The 16,472-nt window shown below is 41.1% G+C and overlaps 1 protein-coding gene across 3 annotated transcripts; it reads right to left on the reverse strand.

The window, feature by feature from the left end:
- Nucleotides 1-934: 934 nt before the first annotated feature.
- On the reverse strand, nt 935-15,947 carry FKBPL (FKBP prolyl isomerase like). Of its 3 annotated transcripts, XM_072637590.1 has the most exons (3): nt 15,876-15,947; nt 2,493-2,623; nt 935-2,094 (listed from the first exon to the last, which is right to left on the reverse strand). In XM_072637590.1, the coding sequence occupies exon 3, from the start codon at nt 2,025-2,027 to the stop codon at nt 963-965; it is 1,065 nt and encodes a 354-aa protein (XP_072493691.1). In that variant the 5' UTR covers nt 2,028-2,094; nt 2,493-2,623; nt 15,876-15,947; the 3' UTR covers nt 935-962. The 3 variants fall into 3 exon arrangements, with proteins under 3 accessions (XP_072493691.1, XP_072493687.1, XP_072493690.1); XM_072637586.1 differs by lacking the exon at nt 15,876-15,947 and having other exon boundaries at nt 2,425-2,526; XM_072637589.1 differs by lacking the exons at nt 2,493-2,623; nt 15,876-15,947 and adding an exon at nt 2,350-2,436.
- Between the last annotated feature and the right edge of the window lie 525 nt (nt 15,948-16,472).

A 16,472-nucleotide genomic window follows, 5' to 3' on the forward strand; every position in this document is an offset into this window, starting at 1 on the left:
CTTTGTGGATATTGATAACAAAACAAGAAACATAGCATTATTGCATGTCCATTGATAAAGAACTAAAAGATAATTTGAGGTGGGAGAGAGGACTAACAATTAAAGAGAATCTGGAAAGATTTTCTGTCAGACATGGTCCCTAGGATGATCCTTACATGAAGTTAGTTATTCTAAGAGGTAAAGAGAGAACGCATTTGAGTTATAAGAACTGGACACCCTGTGTAAAGGGACACAGGCAAGAGAAGACGTGTTGAGTCCACAAACCAGTTAACAGGCCAGTTGTGTTGAAATATAGAGTTCAAGTAGAGTAATATAAAATAAGTCCAGAAATGTCAGTGAAGCCAGATTCTAGAAGGATTTAAATGCTAAGTTAAGGAGTTTTTACTTTCTCCTAGGGACTGCCTAGGGAGCAACTGAAGATATTTTAAGCAAGGCTATAGCATGGTCAGACTTGTGTTGGTCTAGAATAGAGAACATGAGAAATAGTGGAATAGCCACTGTAAGAAGTATGATGAACAATTAAAGGAAAATAAAGGATTGCAGTCGAGCAGTGAGGGTTCAGGTGAGATCATATTAGATAACATAAATTTGCAGTAGGGTCAATCTCAGTATTGAATATGTGACTAGGGAGTAGAATAAGACAGGTGATAAGACAGGGCTAGGGAGTAACTAGTCAGGAGTGGCAATGATTCAAGTAGAAATTAGTAGTATATTGTTGAACTGATCAATCACAGGCTAGAGATTGTGAATGGAGGAAATGAAGCCAGAACACAGAGTGAAGAAAAGGAATGGAAACTGAAGGGGAGAAACAATATTTCTCCAGGTCAGGAAACAGGAGAATGGGATATGAAGTGAAACCTAGCAAGCCTTTTCTCCTCTAAATTCATGTACTCCAAAGACTTCTCCTTAACAGCACAGATCACAAATCACATAATTTCTGTTCTCTAAGTTCTAATTTTTAATTAGCCAAACATCTTTCGAAGACCCCGAGCCAGCCCTGCATCCTGTTCTCTCCCCCTGATTACCACCCTCCCCAACTCCTCTCTGGCAGCCCGGTTTCCTGGTTCCACCTCCAGCACCCTCCGTAGGTCAGCAGCAGCTCCATCCAGTTCTCCAAAGGCAGCCCGGGCCACTCCCCTTCTGTATAGTGCTTTCACATGTCTTGGGTCCCGTTCTAGTACTCGATCACAGCTCTGAGCTGCCAAGGTGGGCTGCCCTAGTTGCAGCTGGCAAGCAGCTAGATTGGCATGAAGAATGGTTCGGTCTGGAGGGCCAGGTGGGGGAAGAGTCAGCAGCAGCCGAAGAGCTCGGCCATAGCACCTAGCAGCTGCCTCAGGGTTCCCAGCTCTGAACAGTTCTGTGCCCCTAGCCCGCTCCTCTGAAGCTAGCTCCTCTTTCTCCCTGACTGTTAACTCCCAAGAGTCCTTGCCCAGGGTGAAGGAGGCCAGGGTGATCAAGGCAGGGGGCTCAGCTCCACCGGGGAGTAAGAGCTCTGCCTGTTCACCTGAACACATGGTTTCCAGGCATTTCTCCAATACCTCTCCCCAGGGACTGTCTCTCCATGACCCTGATCCCACAGTTAGTTCTGTCCAGCCTTCAGGCAGACCCACTCCAGGGGGAAGCCCAGACACTAGAACCTGGCATTGGGAGCCCCCCTTAGGTTTGTCCAAGCCCTGGCCCTGGACCATGATCCTCTTGACAAAGCTGCCATCAGGGCAGTGCCAGAGGATGGGAGACTGGAGTGGCTCAGCAGTCTCACTGGTGGATCGGTAAGGCTCCAAAGGGTCTCCTCTCATTCCAGCAGGAACTCTATCAAACCCTGGATCCTCTGTTTGAGGAATTTGTGGGTCTGAGTCTACTGCGGAAGAAAGGGCTTCACCAGGCAGGGCTCCAGGATTCAGCCCCATGGGCCTGTCTTCTCTGGGGTTGTCAAGCCCCTGCTGAACTTCCTGCTGTTGAGGGATGTCCTTCTCTCCTATTAGATTGCCCGAGGACAACTTCACCGAGCCCTGGCTCATCCTCTCCATCTTGGGTAAGGATTCCAGATTGAGAGACTGAAGAGTACTCCTTAGGAGCTCCGTCTCCGCTCTGCACCTACAAAGAGAACCAGAAAGAGTCATGAATGAATTCAGAATGGGCTCTTATGCCTCCTTCTGGGCTATGGGCATCTTTTCCTCAAACTCTCCTGCTTGTACTAGCTCCTGCTCCTCTGAAATAACCAGGCTCCCGGTCCTGCCTCGGACAGCTTGGAACTACAAGTCCCAGAATTCTCTACAATGACAGTAGCCCACCGGCGAAACGGCGTGCCGGAAGGGTCAAAAGTCGCAGGAAAAGCCAAGGTGATACAACCTGGGAGAGAGTTGGGAAAGTTAGGCGTCCCCACCCAACCAGAGTCTCTATCAAGGACTTTCCCTTCGATCACACCTTTAGGAGGGATGTAGAGGACTGTTGACATCGCCAGTTCCTTTCCCCCCCCTCCCGTGGTTGCTCACCTAGTGGCCTCCTGGTAACCAATCCAAGACCAGTAAATCTTCCCGTAGTTACATCATCGTGCGCTTACGTCATTTCCTTGGCAACCAGGAGCAACTTAGCTCCCCGCGATCGATCGCACTGGAACGGAAGCCTAGGGAGGGGGAGGAGCCAGGAGGTCAATCCCGAAAGTTAGAAGGTGGTCTGTATAGCTGTACAGCTGGATGGGGGCAGAAACGACCCTTTACTTAACTGAGACCATGGGTTCTTTGGGTTCCCCGTGTCCCAGTCCTGAGCCTCGCAGCCGTGCACAACAGCCTCGCTAGAGTTCGGCCCCATTATCCCCAGGTGGCCCTCACACTCTGCCTAGTACTTATGCCAGTTAAATGACTGACAGACCCCTAATTTTTTCCCATGTAGGCCCAGTGTCTACACTGAAGGAGGAACAGCCTCCTGATCAATAAGGCCTAATCCTCACCCTGGTGGGGACCTACCAACCCCAATCATTGATCATTGGGTTTAGAGCCAAATGGGAACCTAGAGATTCTCTAGTCATGCTATCACAGGCTTTTAGAACAGAGAGTCCCTGGTACACAGCAAATGTTTAAATAAATGTCGATTGATTGACTGATTGATTATAGACCTCCTAGAACAGCTCCATTTTACACGAGGAAACTGAGGCCCAGAGAGGATAAGGGATTTGTCTGCATTGATAAAATAGTACTTGTAGAACCAGAATTTAATTATCACCTCTGTGCTAATAATTCTAAAACCTGTTTGTCCACTTCTGATCTCCAATCTTACATCTCCAGCTGTCTATTGAATATTTTGAACCTGTAAACTATATGTTCAAACTGGACTCATTATTTTTTCCCCAGACCCTTCTTTTCAAATTTTCCTTTTACTGTTCCGGGCACCACCATTCTCCCAGTCATCTAGTTTCAAAATCTAGAAGTCATCCTCAACTATTGTTTCTCGCTCTCCATATCCAATCAGTTGCCAAATCCTGTCATTTATACATCCCTTGTATTTGGGTCAAAGGGTATGCACAGTTTTATTGCCTTTGGGCATAGTTCCAAATTGCTCTCCAGAATGATTGTATCAGTTCTCACCTCCAGGAAGTGTCCCTATTTTTCCATATCCCCTCCAACATTTGTCATTTTCCTTTCCTATTAACTAATCTGATAGATGTGAGGTAGTACCTCAGAGTTATTTTAATTTGCATTTCTCTGGTCAATAGTGATTTAGTGATTTAGATTTTTCATATGACTATAGGTAGCTTTGATTTCTTCTTTTGAAAACTTCCTCTTCATATTCTCTGACGATTTTTCAATTAGGGAATGACTTGTATTCTTATAAATTTGGCTCAATTCTTTATATATTTGATAAATGAAGCTTTTATCAGAAAGATTTTCTATAAAAATTTTCCCCAGTTTCCTACTTCCCTTTTAATCTTGGCTGTATTGGTTTTATTTGTGTAAAGCCTTTTTAATTTGATATAATCAAAAGTATCCTTTTTAAATCCCATAGCACAGTGCCTGGCACATAGTAGGTGCATAATAAATACTTGTTGACAGACTCCAAACCCAGTATTTTTCTACTTTGCAATATAACATACTCCCCCTTGCCAACTTATTTCTGAATGCCTTTCACAATATCATTACTTTGGTGGTCTATGATCATATCGATATTTGTATTCTCACCAACAATGTTGATCACAACCAGTCCATGCCTGCTTAGCCTGGGTGACCCTTGTCAATGTCCTCCCATATATCTGCAACAGGAGGCCCACCCAGCATGCTATCAACTTTCCTCTAGATCTCTTGACATTGGGTTGATGACAGTGAAAGAGGGCTGACATTTTTCTAAGCATACATTTTTGAGGCAACATCCTTTACGTGGCTGCTTCTGTGTAATTCCTCAATGGGTTTTGATTACGTTCACTATGAGTCATTTCCTTTACTTTCTAGGTATTTCTCAGCTTCGTTTCTTCTGAGATTATGACATGAGGTGCATGTGACATTTGGGATACTACAGTAGTGGCAGCTATCCAAATCACCACAGGTTCTTTCCTTAATTGGTTGAGTTGTCCACCAGGCAGCACTCTCAGACTTCCAGGCTAGAAGTCACTTTGCTCCTCTCTGACAAATTAGTAGGTTGTAATATTCCCTCTGACCACTAGTGTTCTCAGTCTGCAAATGCTTGGGCCACTTCTCGACTGATTAAGCATCTATCATACTCTTTAAGGTAGTTCTGAACAGTTTAAACCCATACTGTCGGTTCAGAACCTAGCAAGGGAATAATATGGAATACTGCTCAAAACTTTAAAAAAAAGTATGAAATCAGCAGCTTATTAAGTGCAGATATACTTTAAATTAACAGCACTATATTAACTGCAAATACATTTTAAAGTTTGCAAAATATTTTATGGGTGATCTTATTTGATCCCCACAACAATTATGTGAAATATTATCTCCATTTTATAGATAAGGAAATTGAGGCACAGAGAGGTTAAGTGACCAGCAGGGTCACACAGCTAGTAAGAGTCTGAGGCTAGATTTGAACTCAGCTCTTCCTAACTCTAAGTCTAGTACGTTATACACTACTGCACCTAGTTGTCTAAACAGTTGCCCCTGCCCTGTATCTGGACTTTTTCTTTTATAGTCATAACCCCTCGTACACTCAGAATTTGAATTTTCAACATATTATGGCCATGTAATATTGAACATAGTCAGAAGGGAAGGTTAAACACTCCTACATGGAGTCTCCATATATGTTGCTGTTTGCCTCCAGCTATCTCCTTACTATCCTACCCAGCTATTCCTATTTGCCCTCCCAGTTCTTGGGAGCTAGCTGAAGGAAATTCCCAAATCACTCACATCCATAAATCATGGAAAGAGTGTGTGTGTGTGTGTGTGTGTGTGTGTGTGTGTGTGTGTGTGTGTGAGAGAGAGAGAGAGAGAGAGAGAGACAGAGAGACAGAGAGACAGAGACAGAGACAGAGAGAGATCTTGGTTTCTGCTTATAGAGTGTACCAGAGGAAGGTAGAGAGAGCAAACTAATCTTTGCCATTTTCTTTGCTCTTAAACCAACAGGGTTTCAATAATTTGAGATTTTCTAGACTCAAGGTCCTCTCTCCTCCTCATGCCCCAGTCCTTCTCTCTGCCTCAACATGAGTCACCTCCCCACATATTTCCCTAGATTTCAATCTGAAAGCAGGAGCTCTCACCTCCTTTTTTCTTCCTTCATTTTCATTGCATTCATTTTCCTGCCTCATTCTTCCATCCATCTCCACCATCCAATATCTCTCCTCCCTTTTGTGGCTAACCTCCTTGGGAAGGCTCTTCTAAGCTCTCTGCAGTCTGACTTCCATCCTCATCGCTCAACTGAAACTACTCTCTCCAAAGTTACGAATGATCTCTAATTGTCAAATCTAATGGACTTTTCTCAGTCCTCATCCTTCTTTATCTTTCTGTAGCCTTTGACGCTGTAGATCACTCTCTTCTAGATCCTCTCTTCTCTCTAGGTTCTTGTGACATTGAATAAATGTATAAAGCACTTATTAAGTATTTACTGTGTGCATTGTTAAACTCTGGAGATACAAATAGAAAACCAAGACTAACTCTGCTCTTGAGGAACATATGGAATATGGAAAGTTTCAGTTGCAAGTCAGATGGTAAGGTCCCCCATTCCTTAGGTTTCAGAGGTAAAGTAGATGATAATGCTTCTTCTTTAAAGTCCATTCCATTAATAAAATCATTTCCGCTTCTGATATTGAACTATTTGAGAATGCCAAGGACTTTAGTGAGAAGAACTTTCTTCCCTGGGTCTTCAGTAGCTGTGGCTGCAGCCCTTGCAGGAGTAGTGGACAGGCTGCATCTGCACAGGGTTTGTTTCCCAGAATGATGGCTGAGGGTATTGAGAGTATTGCTACTCTCAGGGATCTTGTGGTTAATGGTCCTGAGCTGTTTCCATCAGAGCCTGAGGGGAGGAGGTGGTCAAAGTAGTAGTAGTGGTTTGACTTGCTTGACATATACTGCCTCCTAGTTCTTCTCTCTCAGCATACCTTTCAACTTTACTAGCTTGACTTGCCAGTTCTATGGATGGCAGTTGTTTGGGAGTTGGAGATGGGAGTTGGTGGAGATTTTTCACAGTTGATGAAATGATAATGATGGATGGATGGCTGGGCTAAAAGCATGAACAGTGGTCTAGGGGTGGGGTGGGGAGGCTACCATTTCTAAGACTCCTGTATTTATCTGCCTGTTGGTGGCTGCTGGTCAACAGTTGGTGCTGGTGGTGGTGAGGAAGGTGAATCCCTTCTCTACAATTATTTCTTTCCTCAATGATAGCTGTAGGGATCGGACTGGAATCAGGTCTGGTGTTTGGAAAACACTATCTTATTTGATCCCAATCACAACTCTGTGAGGTAAGTGCTATTATGATCCCCATTTTACAGTCGAGGAAACTGAGGCATATGGAGGTTAAGTGATTTGTCTAGGGTCATACGGGTTTGAGGCAAGGTTTGAAATCTGTTCTTTCTGACTCCAGGTACCACATAGTTATCTTCAGTGATGGTTTGACTCGCCTGGAATGTATTGTCCCCTGTCTCTCCCTCAAGGTCCCTTGTTATTTCAGGAAGAGGGTTCTGGCCTGTTTCTCCTACCTATCTGATTGCTCCTTCTTTGTCTCTTTCACTGGGTCTTTATCAAGGTCACATCATTAACCATGGCAGTCCCCTAAAGGTCTGTCCTGGACCCTCTTCTTTTTTCCCTCTATACTATTCACTTGGTGATCCTATCAGCTTCCATTGATTCAATTATCATTTATATTCAGATGATTCTTAGACCAGTAATCTACTATCTCCAACTGCCTATTGACATCTTGAGCTGGATGTCCCATAGACATCTTAAACTCAACAGGTTGTGGTTGTTGTTGTTGTTGTGCTTGTCCTTTGTTCTTGAGGACCATGACATCCAAATGATATGACTTGCAGTTGACTTTGATTTGAGTGAGGGAGGGCTGTGCAAGGTCACCAGTCTCATTTTCTCCTCCTGAGCCATCTGGGTCCAGTGGCCAGATATTCATCAGGATGACCTGAAGATGTCCCAGGATGCAATGTGACACCCTGGCCCTTTCAGGCTAAGGTCTTATCACATTCTCACTTTGAGTAACATACATCCATTAAATGAATAGGCTTCTTTAAGTAGTTACTCAAAGGATAACTCCTTTAGTAAAAAAAAAAAAATCAAACTGGGAGAGGAAGACCCTCAGGGTTTCTGGGTAAAAGAGAAACAATTACTATTGTAGTTAAATGGAAGCCCAGTGCTGTGGTGCTGTGGGGAGAGTGATGGGACTAGAGTCCTGAGTTCAAATCCAGACTCAGACACTTATTAGATGTGTAACCCTGGGCAAATTAAAGTCAACATGTCTAAAACTGAATGCATTATCTCCCCCCTCACCTCCAAATTCTCCCCTCTTCCTATCTTTCCTGTCAAGAGTACCACCATCCTTTCTGGTTACCCAAGCTCACAATCTAGATGACATCCTTGATTCCTCATTTTCTCTCACCTGGAGAGAAAAGGCCTGTTGTCAAGGTCTTTTATTTATCCCTTTGTAATTTTTATCATATACACCCCCTTCTTTCCTCTGATTTTGCTGTCACTCTAGTTTAGGCTCTCATCACTTCATATTATTGTTGTGTTTGTCCTTTGTCCTTGGAAAGGACCATTATATCAGGGAGATGATGACGTGACTTGCAGTTATTTGAGTGAGGGAGAATTGTGCAAGGTCACCAGCCTCACTTTCTCCTCTAGAGCCATCAGGACGATCATCAAGACAACTCGAGATGGCCCAGGATGCAGTGGGAGGCCCTGCCCTTTTTCAGGTTCTCACTTTGTGTGAGATAATGCCCATTCAATGAATAGGCCTCTGTAAGTAGCTATTCAAAGGATGGCCCCTTTAAAAAAAAAATCACACTGGGAGGGTTCCTGGTCAAAAGAGAAATAGTTACTATTTAGTATTTAACTGAACTACTCAAATAGCCTACTCTTTGGTTTACCTGCCTCAAGTCTCTCTCCTGTCTATCCTTCCCATATTGATCTTCCTAAAGTGTAAGTCTGATCATGTCACCTCTCTAATCAATTCCAGTGGCTCCAAAGGAGGAAATTGAGGTAAACAGGATTAAATGACTTGCCCAGGGTTACATTTTGACTTTAAAACTCATCAATAACCTGGTCCCTTCCTACCTTTCCAGACTTCGTTCTTTTGCCTCTCACCATATACTCTGAGATCCAGTGCCATTAACATTGCAGTTTCTTGTGCAAGATGCTCCATTTCCTGACTCCATGCATTTTGGCTCGCTTTTCCCCATGCCCTGTGTCTCCTGGCTTTCCTGGCATCTTTCAAATCCCAGTTAAAATCCCACCTTCTACAAGAAGCCTTTCCTAATCTTCCTTAATGAACCTTTTGATTATCTCCAATTTATCCTGTTTGTATCAAATTGGCACTTACTTGTTTGCATTTTGTCCCCCACATTAGACTCTGAACTCCTTGAAAACAGAGGCTGGCTATTTTTTTTTTTTGACCTTTCTTTGTATCCCCAGTGCTTAGCACAGTGCCTGGTACACAGTAGGAGCTCAATAAATGCTAGTTGATTTGAGTTGCATCGCAATTGAGAATTCTGACTCTCAAAATCAGCTGCTGTTTGCCCATAGGGTTAAATTGGCCCTGAATGTGAACAGCAGAAGAAGTAGAGAAGAAAGCAGCCCATCCTGGAGGCTAGTGACTAACGATCATGCCCTTTTCTGTCGTTCTTTGGCATGGCTTTCTGCATACCAGAAGTGTCATACAGCTTTCCATTATGTCACTCATTCTGTCTCCCTCTCTGGGAGCTTCCATAATCTTTACTGATGCAAAAACACCCATGACTATGGTGGCATTCCATGACTCACAGCCATACAATGAAAAAAATATTATTGCTCACAATATGGGTCTTTGTTTTAGGGAGAAGCTTGGGGTCACTGAAAGCCTCCCTCCATTTCCCAAAGGTATTGCTTCCACTTTTATTTGATACAGTGGTAGAAATGCTAGCTATAGCAATTAAAAAAAAATGAAATCTAGGGAGTGAATGTAGGCAAAGAGGAGGTGAAATTATTTCTATTTGCAGCAACATGGAGGTTTACTGAGAAAATCTCAGAATTCAATGAGAAAAATATTTTCTTCCCCTCCAAGTGACTCTCCTCTGAAGGATCTTGACTGGATCAGTTTCTACCACTAAGCTGCCAGAGGCTCAACTGCCCAATTCCAAATTAGCTTGTTAGTTTTATGCAAATCCCACAAAGGTCTGACCAAGTACCCTTAATCCATTCAAATATGTTTCCTATGAAAATCCACTTCATCCAATGACATTTAAGGACTTCTGGATTTGTCAAGGACTTTTCATACTCAGTCTAAAGCTTTTGATTGATTGGTTCAATAGAGATGTTTTCATGTAGTTATGGCACTTAGGTGGGTGCAGTAGTTAGAGTGTTGGCTCTAGAATGAGAAAGATTCCTCTTCTTAAGTTCAAATCTAACCTCAAACACTTCCTAGCTATGTGACCCTGGGCAAGTCACTCAACCCTCAGTTGTTTGCCTCAGTTTTCTCATCTGTAAAATGAGCTGGAGAAGGAAATGGTCACTCCAGTATCTTTACCAAAAAAATCCCAAATGGGGTCAGAAAGAATCAGATATGACTAAAAAATGACTGAATAATAGGAAGGTATCAAAGAAAACTTAACCTTTATAACAGGAAAGTAGCAGGAAATAAATAAATAAAATAAGATGAAATAAATCATCTTCCTTTCTGTATATTATTAATAGAATCCAACACGAGATTTTTTAGAGATAGGTAGGTTGCCGGTTTCCTATTTTTGTTTCCGAGGGTCAGGAGTCTCTTTCTTTTTACCTCTGCCTCATCTAGCTGCTTTCAAATGTCTTTTGAAAAACCAGCACCTTATAAAAGGCCTTTCCCGATCTCCCTCATTTGTTAGTGTTTCCTTACTCTGCCCCCTGAAATTATTTTACAAATATATGTATACATGTATGTATATATATATATATTATGCACAATATATCTACATATATATATGTCTATACTTTTTCATCTTTCCATATGTTTCCTAGTGGCATATCCAGATTAGCTGATGGCTAATTTTTTTACATTAAAAGCCAAAGACAGTCTAGATATGGATTCACAGCTCCACAAAGATCCTGGTAAAGAAATTACAGTAGACCTAAGGGGAATTGTTTGAGTATCCCCACAAATGAGAGAAAAGTACTTCCAGTAATCTGGAAGTGTAAGTTACCCCTTTACCCCATATACTCTCTTAACCTTGACCCCACTTTCCCCTGGACTCTATACATGCTTATGGGACAATATGTGACAGACTTTTGTCAGGAGGTGTGGTGTATTAGAACAACAGTTCTTATTTTATTATTTTTCTAAAAGCTACTTGAGGCTAGTTGACTAAAATGATTGTCAATTTATAGATTTGTTGAAAGTACACCAGTGGGGGCTCAAATTAGAGAAAGATATCCTTAACCTTTCAGGTACATCCTTAGAACCCGGAGGAGACAGTGTTTCCTTGCTCTGAAAAAAATGAATGTGACGATGGGAACTGCACATTGATCAGAGTTATTAAGTCTTTCAAAGTTATCTTCCTTTATGATGTTGTGGTCATTACATAAAAATTTTCTATGGTTCTATTTCCTTTACTCCAGAATAGTTTATATGAGCTGGCCCAGGTTTTTCTGAATCTGTCCTTTTTTTTTGGTCATTTTCCCCCTGCACAATAATATTCGGTTACATTTATATACCATAATTTGTTTAGCCACTACCTAATTGGTGACCTATTCTTTTCAGTTTTTTGTTGCAATTGAAAGTGCTTCAATAATTTTTTTTTTTGTACCCATGGCTCTTTTCCCTCTTTCTTTGATCTCTTTGGGAGTATATGCTGATTAGTGGTATTGCTGATTTTAAAGGGTATGAAAAGATTAATTCTTTTTTAGGCAAAGATATACATAATATGTCTGACCAAGTAAACTATGAATGATGCTATGGCTTAAAGGAAATTTACAGTTTTAATGCCATGCCAATCACCCTACCAAGGGGTTACTTTATAGAACTTGAAAAAATTCATTACAAAATTTATTTGAAGGAATTGTTATGAATCTCAATGGAAATAACAAAAAAAAGAATAAAGGGAATCTTAACAATATGAGACCTTAAGTTATTTATGTCATACATCAGAGATCTCCAAATTCTTTCGTGCTATTTAAGAAACAGAAAAATTTTTAAAGAGGAACAGACTAGATAGGCAAGACCCAGAAGCCAAGAGAGTAACCCAGTGTTCAGTAAACCGAAGAACATAAACCACAGGGGAAAGAACTCCCTATCTGATAAGAACTGCTGGCAAAACTTAAAAACACTTTGGCAGAAATTTCATTTAGATATTCCATAAACCAAAATGAGCTCTAAGTGGATAAGTGACCTTAATCAAATGAACGCATTAAAAAACATGCACATAACCCTGCTAGAGAAGAATGAAAAGAGATACCTTTCAGATCTATGATTTCGGGAGAGAATGTATAACTAAACAAAGGATAGGAGAGATCAAATATAGAATAGACAATTATAATTATATGAAATTAAAAAATGATTTTGCATTAACAAATTTAGTGTAACTAAAATTGGAAGGAAAAAAACCTATTTGGGAGAAAAAACTTCACATCATTATCTCTGATACAAAATGCCTGGCACATAGTAAGTACTTAATGCTTTTTCATTTGCAAAGGTGTGATGTCTAAATATGTGATAGAAATATATTGGACCCAAAGGCATTCTAGCCTGATCTTTTTCTACTGTTTAATTTTTGCCCAACTCTTTGCAGTGTCTAATAATGGACTACTTTTTGGAGTGATTATGAATCTCATTGAGGAAACTCTATAGTGGTTCAAGGCTTGATGCTGTCAGCACAGTGCTGTCTGCAAATCAGAGAACCTTATCATTTTTACTCTCTATGATGAATATCTGCCAAGATAGTGATAAATGGACATCCCTGGGGGGTAAATGTCTCCCTGTTTTATGCCTTGCTTGATATTAAATAAGCAGAAGGTCAAAGTTATCTGTTGTTATATATTTAAAGAAATCTTGTATGATTTTGAAACATGTGAGCTCTTTAAGGCAGCATTTTATTTTACCAAATGATTTTGTTTTATCAAATAAATTACCAAATAAAATGCTTTTTTATAATCAATAAAAAGTAAGTATGATGAGATCTGGCATTCTCTACACCTCTCAGTCAATGATGTAACTAGAAAGATAAGGTCATTATAAAAACTTGTTTGTGAAAGTCTATTTGACAGTTTTACATGATTGCACACGCATAACCTATATCTGATTGCTTACTGCCTCAGCAAGATCGGAGGGGAGGAGAGAGAGCGATAGAATTTTGAACTCAAAACTTTAAAAAGAAAATGTTAAAATTTTACTGGGGAGAAATAAAATATTATTTTTTAAAAAGGAAAGCTTTCTGTTCCCTTTTCATGCCGACATTAAGAATGCTCTTGTGTATATATTAGTGACATTAAAAAAAATTGTAGAAATGAGAGATCATTCTGACTCAAAACTTATCTCCTTCAGTAAACTTTTCTTAATGATGGTGTAGGGAATTTGGATAGCTGGTAATAAGTAGGGCAAAAATTACTAGCTTCCTAAGCTTCATTTGACCCTCTTCAGTCTTGTTCTGAGTTGAATGAAAAAGCAACTAGAGGCATTATGGGACATTATGGGAGGAAGGGGGAAGGAATTGAAAGGATTTTTACCACCCCAGCTTTATTCAGTTCCATTGCAGCAGAATTTCTAGGATTATCTAGAGAAGTCTCTGGTGAGCAACCCAGGGATATGAAAGGAGTTAAATGGAATTTGAGATCATATTTTAGATAAAAGGATAGACTGAGGAACTCCAATGTCAGAAGAAAAAGAATGACTCAAGGCTTCTCTTGCTGACCAGCGTTCTTAGGTGGCCCTTGTAGTCATAAAGTTAAGGAGTAAGCAAATCTTCTCCAGATGAAGAAGAAATCAAATTTTAGCTGAAACAGTAAATTAAGGTTTGGGGGAATTAATTGATCTTTCTCACCACTTAAGAGTCCTCTAAATGAGTTCCTTTTATCCCTCAGTTCTAAAGGTCCAGATGTCCTAGGTCTAATGTGATGAACAACTGGGTGCAGCAGTGGCTAAGCGGTTAAGGTAAAATGCAAATTAGTACCTAATTAACATGCCCACAAACTTCTTTGTATTCTGACAAAGTTCAGTATTACCCTGCCAGTAGATTGTGCCAGTAAATACCACAAGTCTCCTGCTTCACTTAATTGGAGTGACCTGAATCAATGAAATCCCTTGCAAAGAAGTTAAAAACGAAAAGGCTCAGTACAAGAGGCTGCCTAGTCACTTGTAGTCCACCAGATGGCAGCAGAGAACCCACAGACATAGCCTCCTAAGACTAGTTGAACTTCAGAAAAAGGAAACAAACATTTATTAATCACCTATTATTTCCGGACATTACAAATATTACCTCTTTGCAATAATAATAACTTGAGGAGGTAGGTGCTATTATTAAGTCTATTGTACAGTGGAGGAAACTGAGGTAGAGGTTGAATGACTACTGCTAGTAAGTGGCTGAGGTCACAGTTGAACTCAGGTTTTCCATAATTCCAGAGTTGGTACTCTATCCACGACACCACCTAGCTACCTCTAGCAGAGGGAAACAGTGAAGACAGTCAGAGGAAAATAGCACCACAAAAAAAAGAGCAGCAGAAAATCCCAAGTCAATGGAGAAAGCAGTTTGCCCAATAACAGTACCCAAGGACATTACAGACTATAACATCAGTGGTGTGATTTGTTCTAGCTAAATGTGTGCGTTCTACTCATGTTTCTTCCTCTGAGGATGGTGTAGTAACCTGTTGGAAAGTGTACTGTGTGTGTGTGTCTGTGTGTGTGTGTCTGTGTGTGTGTCTGTGTGTGTGTCTGTGTGTGTGTCTGTGTGTGTCTGTGTGTGTGTCTGTGTCTGTGTGTGTGTCTGTGTGTGTCTGTGTGTGTGTGTGTTGCTATAATATCATCCTCCTATGAAATCTCATCAGCCTTGATGCTATCTCTCATCATTAGCTTCTTCTGCTTCTTTGATCCTGAAGGGTGGAGCCATGAACTTCAAACCTCCATTTAAGGAGAGACCTCAGCTCAGAAATCTCGTTTCTAACCTGGCTGCCCTACTTTGAACTTTTCTCCCTGACTTCTCTATACCATGCCCCTTTGTTGGGTACCTGTTTTGGCTTCCCCCATTAGATTACAAGCTCTTATGTCTCTTTTTTTTTTATATTGTAGACTTTATTAAATGTTTATTGTCTATAAAGGACCTTTTATGTCTTCTATGTCCTACATTTTACTAAGATGTTTAAATTTTTTTTTTATTTTGAGCTTCCTTTTGTTCTGGTTGGCTTAATAAGCACATCAGTATTTGTGAGCTATAGTTTTCTAGGGACTACCTCACCAAGTTCCCCTAACCTGAGTTGGCTTTCTAGGAAACCCCTTTGTGAGGGAATCCCACCCCCACCCCAGGTACAGGAACAACTTACATTTACTTAGCAGTAAATTTAGGGGCAGTAGGAGATAGGAGATGAAGAGCTGGCCTTAGAGCCAGGAAAACTTAGAGACTCTAGTCCTACACTACTGATGGGGTGCTTGGGTGCATGTGCTTGGGCCCCAATTCTAAAATCACATTTCTCTTTAAAAATCACATTTCTCCCTAGCCTCAAAATACTATCCCAGGCAGTTTCTCCCCAGCTCAAGGACACAGCCTGCCCCAGCAACAACTGTTATCTCCTTTCCTGATATGGCAGTCAGCTGCACTTATATAACTTGTTAGTCTGAACAAGCTGAACTGGATGTGCACTGGGTCGTAATGACATTTATTACTCTCTGATCAATCATATGTATCCTAGGCTTAGATATATGTATACTCCCTTACATTCTTCTTGTTTAACAAGACACTGAAGAGAGCAACCTGATATTTCTGAATCGGCCCTGACTGCTAGTTGACTTAGTGCTGTTTCAGACCTAAAACCACACCTCCCCTTGGGCTATTTCCTGATGAATTTTGGGTAAAATACCTTTGTAGTAGATACCAAAAAGGCATGTTCTTTTAAGAACTGACCACTCTTTAACCACTCCCTAATCCCACCCCAAAACACATAGTTAGCATATTTGGCACATGTTTCACTATAGAATATCCTATATAAACTTTCCCTGTACCCCTCTAAGGTTGCAGGTTCCCTAAGAACTTTTGCCCACTGAAAAGCATAATAAATCTTTACCTTGACCTCAACAATGCTTGAGTCCATGAATTCCTCTCCAGACTACCCACCCCTGGTACCCTGGTCTTTGTGGGAGTCTCACACCCCCTTCCAGCCCTCATCACTGCCACCTGTTGGCTCTGTGATCTGAACAAGTTAGCATTCAGTGCCCCCAGGCAATTCTAAAAGAAGTTGAGGCAGATCTTCACTGGTGATGAACATGTGTGTAGTGCTACCACCCAGAACTCCCTATGTCAATCATAGGTCTGAACAAAAAAACAACCTTCAAAACACCCCAAACCTTAAAGGTGCAGTAACTCTATAAGGTAGGTGGCACAAGTATTATCATTTTACCAAGAAGAAACTTGCTCATAAAGGTTAAGTGACTATGGTCATACAGCAATCAAGTACGGGAGCTGAGAGCTGGACTGCAAGTCCAGAATTCTTTGGCTTTTACCTCATTGCCTCTCAATCCTAACTGTATCGGATCTCTACCTTAGTCTGTGTTCCCTCAGCTCTCATGACTCTGTGCTATTTTGTACTTAATCTGTCACTTTGTAGCTGTTTTCATTTTGTGTGCTTGAAGCTCCCTGAAGATAGAGATTGTACCAATTTCAT

This window comes from Notamacropus eugenii, chromosome 2 (assembly GCF_028372415.1).
Source record: "Notamacropus eugenii isolate mMacEug1 chromosome 2, mMacEug1.pri_v2, whole genome shotgun sequence".
Taxonomy (NCBI): Eukaryota; Metazoa; Chordata; class Mammalia; order Diprotodontia; family Macropodidae; genus Notamacropus; species Notamacropus eugenii.

What these genes read in the sequence shown, in the direction of transcription:
- FKBPL (XM_072637590.1), bottom strand. Translation starts at nt 2,027, where the DNA reads ATGGAGAGGATGAGCCAGGGCTCGGTGAAGTTGTCCTCGGGCAATCTA.